General features: G+C 44.9%; 1 protein-coding gene across 2 annotated transcripts in view; it reads left to right on the top strand.

Moving 5' to 3' along the window:
* Positions 1–1471: 1471 nt before the first annotated feature.
* The window catches only part of LOC143291258 (RNA-binding protein 24-A-like), a 122828-nt gene continuing 117260 nt past the window's right edge, over positions 1472–7039 (top strand). Inside the window, exon 1 of one of the 2 annotated variants that reach the window (XM_076601080.1) lies at positions 1472–2679. In XM_076601080.1, the coding sequence (XP_076457195.1) occupies positions 2479–2679 (201 nt within the window). In that variant the 5' untranslated portion in view covers positions 1472–2478. The remainder of the gene's footprint in view (positions 2680–7039) is intronic. The other variant, XM_076601079.1, reaches the window with a different exon arrangement.

Below are 7039 nucleotides of genomic sequence, written 5' to 3'. Positions count from 1 at the left end.
AAACTGAATGAAACCATCTTGCTTGTTGTAACGCAGACTGCAAAAAGGGGGTCATGTGTTGCTGCGCCCTAGACCCCCCCCCCCCCCCCCCCGGTGTATCTCCACATGCAGAAGATCAAACGCGCACTTTTAAAATTCCATAATTCTTTTCAATCGCCAAAAGACGTGGAGCAAGCTACCCGATAACCTCCGTCATTCTGATTCCCTCGCATTTAAAAAAAAAAAAAAAAATCTCGCTTCAAAACTCACCTTTTCCTTCAGTAATAAGTTCAATTGTGGCAGGTCCACTTCCTTTGCGTTGGCTGTGCTTGACTATGTGTATATACATAAGTAAGTGTATATAACTACATGCATGTATATGAATGTGTATTGTGTGTGCGTGTGTTTATGTAAGTTTGTGCCTGCCTATGTGTGCGTATGTGTTGGGGTAGCTGTTAGATACATATATATGTTAAAATGTATGTTTGCAGTGTGTGTGTGTGTGTGTGTGTGTGTGTGTGTGTGTGTGTGTGTGTGTGTAGTCACATTTTGGTGTGTGTATGTAACATTGAATTAATGTTTTATGTTAACAAAAGCGTTTTTGTAAAGCACCTAGAGCAGATTTCTGGATAGTGTGCTATATAAGTATCCATTATTATTATTATTACTATTATTAATGCATGTCAGCGTTCTATCGAAGCAAGAACATAACGGCCCCAACATGCACACCCATGAAAACTGAGTATGGCTGCCTAGGTTGGAAATAATCAGGGTGATTAGGAAGTAGGAATTTGTTAGGGTTTAAAATAACAACACCACCAACAACAGCAAACTTATTTCGAGAAGACTTTGCACAGAGCAATGGCAACCTGCACGCCTGTAGTTAGAGTGCAGATGTACTTGACAGCACATGTAAAGTGCAGATGTACTTGACACCACATGTAGTTAGAGTGGAGATGTACCTGACACCACATATGGTTAGAGTGAAGATGAACCTGACGCCACATGTAGTCAGAGAGATGTACTTGACACCACATGTAGTTAGAGTGCAGATGTACTTGACACCACATGTAGAGTAATTTATCTAACACTACCTTTAGAGTTGGAGATGTACCTGAAGGGACATCATACGCGTTAGCGATAATCTTTAAATCCCATCCTCAGAGGGAGTCTGTCCCACTGTACCACCCACTCTGCAGGAACCTCCCGTTCTCACGCTGGCCTGCAGTGTACTCCGCCAGCTGTGACCTGCACACCGCCCGTCTCGCCTGGGCGGCCGTAACAAGGGCATGTTTTACCGTTGTGTGCACCCCTGGAAATCCGACCCGCCACAAGCCCCGCCCCTAAAGGGCGGAGTCAGCGAGGTGGGCGGGGTCTCTTCGCGCCGTGTCGCTAGCGCAGTACCATTACTCGCGCACGCGGAGGCGGGGCTTGGAGCCGTGGGCTGAGGTGAGGTGTGAGCAGACGGAGCTCAAAGACGAGTGTTCAATACGGCAACAGGTCATTTCAAGGTGTGCGGTGTTGTGCTGTGTCTATGTACCGTGTAGTCTCAGTTCTTGTTGTTCGCTCTCCGCTGTGGTCGTGACGTTTTGTTCTTCGTCCTGCAAGTGCTACAAGTGTGCTGTGGACTTTGTACGTGCTAGTGATTCTCTCTTTCTCTCTCTCTCTCTCCGGCTCCCGTCAGTGCAAACAGACCCTGTGTTTTTTTTTAACTTTACCTCTGAACGTAGATCTCACAAAGTGTGCCGTGTTTTCTCAGTTTTGCCCTGCTCACACCTTTTTTTTTTCCAGAACTCGGTTGTTTGTCATTGCACGCTTTCCCCGCCGAGAACTCATTTGCAGACATCCGCTCACCGCTGGTGCACTTTATCAAGCGTCGTGCTGTCCACCCCCCACCACCACTGACCTCAAGTCTTCACGTTTCACTTCGCCAACAGTCTGTGATTGAGTAACCCGCTCCCAGGTCTCTTGTCTCCCGCAGTGAGCAAAGCTCTGTCTCTGTCTCGCTCCCTACACGAAGTTGGGTCAGTTGTCGGCTGTTGTCAAGTCAGTGTGTGATAACCCAAGCAAGTAGTGTGTTTGTCACTGGATGTTACAGGGCCGCATGACTGTGTACTACTAGCGAGAGTCAAGTCACATGCTTTGAGGACCGCTTCGTGGTTGGGTCAGTCAGTGGACGTGACTTTTATCTTCGTCATTCCCCCATCATACCCACTTCCTCTCTCTCTCTCTCTCCCTCAGTATCCTCCTGAACACTTGCCGAGAGCACACGTGTGGACAAGCAAGCAAGCAAGTACTCAACTCAACTCGCAGCTGAAACACTGAGCGACAGTGAGACAACGTTCCGTCAAGTCTTTGAAACGGTTGCCCCATCGATTTCACCAGGCACTGCTACTACTAGCTGCTCCCACAGCCTACAGCCGTCGAGGCGTTGTGTTTTGTGCTCACTAAGGTTCTCACCCCACCGTCAAAATTTCAGCCCTGTACATCAACACCAACATGGCCGGTACCTCCACCGCCATCAACCCAGCGTTGATCGCTGGCCAGAAGGACACCACCTACACCAAAATCTTCGTGGGGGGGTTGCCTTACCACACCACCGACCAGAGTCTGCGAGATTACTTTGACAAGTTCGGCGACATCGACGAGGCGGTGGTCATCACAGACAGACAGACGGGCAAGAGCCGCGGCTATGGATTTGTAAGTACCACGTCCCTTTTTTTTTTTTTTCATTTTTTTGTTTGTTTGCTGTTTCTCTTTCTGTTGCGCTCTCTCTCTCTCTCTCTCTCTCTCTCTCTCTCCCTCTCTCTCTCTCTCTCTCTCTCTCACTTGCTCTCAACTGCTCCCATGACAGAGAAAGAGAGAGGGTCTTCGCCAACACTTGAGCATTGATACGTGTCTTGAATTCTTTCAGAGTATTGTAAATAAGGCATTGTAAATGTATTGTAAATGTAGTGCAGTTGTAAGAGTATCAGATGGGGAAAAAAAACCCAAACCAACCCGAAACAGCAAAGTCATGTGGATATTTGACTGTGTGCGTCACGTGTTATGCAGCGTTGGAAATTGTGAACGTTCCGTGGTGCATAAACCATCCCTTTCCAGGGACAGAGCTGTCCCGGCAATGACCATACGACTCGGACTTTCTGGTTTCTGGAAAGAGCTACCTCTAACTCACATGACTTTCCAGTTTTCGGAAACTGAGAGCTACCTCTAACAACTCACATGACTTTCCAGTTTCCGAAAGGCTACCTCTAACAACTCACATGACTTTCCAGTTTCTGGAAAGAGCTACCTCAGTCTAACAGCTCCATGACTTTCCAGTTTCTGGAAAGAACAACCACAAACAACTCACATGACTTTCCAGTTTCTGGAAAGAGCTACCTCCAACAACTCACATGACTTTCTAGTTCATCACGTATCGGATACCTAAAGTACTGTGTGTGTGTGTGTGTGTGTAAGGGGGGGGGGCGGGGGGGGGTGACATCAGGGAGACAAAAGACCAGACCTTTGTCCGAGCCGAGGCAGGGTGGACAGTATATAGACAGCATGTCTCTCAATTGATTCTTCCTCCCTCTGGGTAGGTAGGCAGGGAACACGGGCACTTTCCAACAGCGAAGGAAAGAACTGCGATCCTCCCTTGTCAAAGCAAGAACTGTACGGGACCAGCTCTGTCGTCTCTTGTCTCTTTCCATTTCAGTCAGGTTTTATGACAGGAACAAGGGAATATATCTATCTATATATATATATATATATATATATATGTATGTATACCGGCCGTCTCTCTCTATTTCGATCACCCTTTTGTGAGAAGAACATAGGAATATCTTTGCCGGCTGTATCTTTTTTTTTAAATTTTTATTTTATATATTTCAATCACCTTTCGCGACACTGAAGAACACGGGACTAGCACTGCCGTTTCTATCTCAGTTTCTCTTTCAACCCTCTTTTATGACAAGAACATAGGATATATAATATCTACCGTCTCTCTTTCTCTTTCAATCACCTTTTATGACAGGAACATAACATATATATATATATATATATATATATATATATGTATATCTACAGTCTCTTATGACAAGAGCATTGGATACCTATGCCGTCTCTGTTTCAAATCACCTTTCATGACAAGAACACAGGAATATCTCTGCCATCTTTTATATCACCTTTCATGACAAGAACACAGGAATATCTCTGCCCTCTTTTATATCACCTTTCATGACAAGAACACAGAATATCTCTGCTCTCTTTTCTTTCAAATCACCTTTCATGACAAGAACACAGGAATATCTCTGCCCTCTTTTCTTTTATATCACCTTTCATGACAAGAACACAGGAATATATCTGCTCTCTCTTTTCTTTCAAATCACCTTTCATGACAAGAACACAGGAATATCTCTGCCCTCTCTTTTCTTTCAAATCACCTTTCATGACAAGAACACAGGAATATCTCTGGCCTCTTTTATATCACCTTTCATGACAAGAACACAGGAATATCTCTGGCCTCTTTCTTTTATATCGCCTTTCATGACAAGAACTCAGGAATATCTCTGGCCTCTTTTCTTTTATATCACCTTTCATGACAAGAACACAGGAATATCTCTGGCCTCTCTTTCAATCACAGTTATAATGACAAGAACATAGGATTATCCTTGCCGTTTCCCTGTGCCTATCTCTTTCGGTTGATCACTTTAACTCTCTCCATACGAACGGCGAAAGAGACGACGTTAACAGCGTTTCACCCCAATTACCATCATCAAACTATTACAAGCGGAAGGCTCTTACGCTGAAGAGGTGAATGCTGACAAAGAATACCACAATTCTGACGACGGAAGCTAAAGGTTGGGTCATTCAGACACCCACTGGACATCCGAGGGGTCTGTGTAGAGGAGAAGAGAGAACTGGCCGTACTGAGTGAGTTAAAACAACCGTACTGTAAAAAAAAACAAACAAGAACATATCCATCTGTTTCTCCCCGTCTTTATATAATTATTTAAAAGTTCGAATTCAAGAAACAAGACAGATTAGAGCTTAAAAAAAAAAAGAAGTAAAAACGAACTCGAACTCGAAGATCGTGCTCTTTAAAGTAAATCTCCCTCCCTCCCTCCCCCTCCTCTCTCTCTGTGCGTTTCTCTCGTCTTTTCTTGAATAAATTATCCGAATCCGTAGTTCGTCTCTCGTTTGGATTGTATGACTTGAACCTGGTATTTCTCTCGTTTTATTATTTGATTTGATTATGACTTGATTCGTCCATAGCAATTTGATGGCACGGTTATTATTGAACGGTTGTCAGTTCAGTTGTGTTCACTGTTCCGTGTCGTTGGTTGACGTGCTTCAGAACTGGAAAAAAACAACAACATCACAGTGAAATAGCGATGCTTGAGGTAGAGGGTTGGAAATATATATGTATGATAGTCAGTCGTGTCCGACTATGACCATCAGAACAGCAGAAGAGGCAACTGCTGTTCCGACTATCTGGGCTAGAATTTGATTACAGTGGAGAGTGTCTTGCCCAAGTTACATCCCCACTCTCTCGGCCAAGAGGGTTTTAGGACAGTCGGCGTTGGGACGGTTCCCAAAGGCCAACTAGCCCACAAGGCTGCAGCACTAAGAGCCAGTGCAACTTTGCCTCCTAGTTTGAGGGTTAGAAATAGATGACAATGAAAAGTCGTTGACTGTCGTTGATTGAGGTAGGACGTGGAAACACATCACAGTGAAATGTTGATTGGGGTAGGACGTGGAAACACATCACAGTGAAATGTTGATTGGGGTAGGACGTGGAAACACATCACAGTGAAATGTTGATTGAGGTAGGACTTGGAAACACATCACAGTGAAATGTTGATTGGGGTAGGACGTGGAAACACGGCATCACAGTGAAATGTTGATTGGGGTAGGACGTGGAAACACATCACAGTGAAATGTTGATTGAGGTAGGACGTGGAAACACATCATAGTGAAATGTTGATTGGGGTAGGACGTGGAAACACATCATAGTGAAATGTTGATTGGGGTAGGACGTGGAAACACATCACAATGAAATGTTGATTGGGGTAGGACGTGGAAACACATCACAGTGAAATGTTGATTGGGGTAGGACGTGGAAACACGGCATCACAGTGAAATAGCGATGCTTGAGGTAGGGTTGGAAATCGTAGATGACAATGAAAAGTCGTTGACAGTCGTTGATTGAGGTAGGACATGGAAACACGGCATCACAGTGAAATAGCGATGCTTGAGGTAGAGGGTTGGAAATAGATGACAATGGAAAGTCGTTGACTGTCGTTGATTGGGTTAGGGCAACGACAATGCTGATTGTCGTTGATTGTGGTTAGGACTTGGAAACACATGACAGTGAAATGTCAATGATCAAAGTATGGTTGGAAACCGAAATGTCGTTGATTTGAGGGAGAGCTGGGGACACATTATGATTATCACAGTGAAACGGCGAACAAAGGCACGATGTACTGACAAAAAAAAAAAAAAAAAAAAGCAAAAGAAAAGAAGAAAAAAAAAATCAGTGTTTTCAGTAACCGTACGTGTTACATGCGTACGTGAAAGCGAGATATTCAAGGCTGGTTTAGTGTCCCTAGATCTCTCTCTCTCTCTCTCTCTCTCTCTCTCTCTCTCTCTCTCTCTGTGTGTGTGTGTGTGTGTGTGTGTGTGTATCTACAGTGGTCCAGAAGTTCATTGTGTGGAGATAAAGTGACGGCTGTATCGCACACGTTATCCGCGCGGCGAGATTAGCGGAGTCGCCTTGCCATTGTGTTCTGAAGTGTGTAGTTATATTAGTGACTGCTGTCGAATCACGGGTTCAGCCCAGTGGCGGACACTATGGGCTGTTCAGTGTCTCAGTGCACACACTGTTGGTCACGGCAAGGAAACGGTCAGTCAGTCGGTCAGTCACGGTGGAAACGTGCCAGTAGATGAAGGAATGGGACAATTGTTTCTTGGTTGAAACATTCAAATCGAATATCAGGAATTGACGGGCGCAATAGCCGAGTGGTTAAAGCGTTGGACTTTCAATCTGAGGGTCCCGGGTTCGAATCACGGTGACGGC

Source organism: Babylonia areolata, chromosome 16, assembly GCF_041734735.1.
Source record: "Babylonia areolata isolate BAREFJ2019XMU chromosome 16, ASM4173473v1, whole genome shotgun sequence".
Classification (NCBI taxonomy): Eukaryota; Metazoa; Mollusca; class Gastropoda; order Neogastropoda; family Buccinidae; genus Babylonia; species Babylonia areolata.
This window is presented reverse-complemented; position numbering and strand designations above follow the sequence as displayed.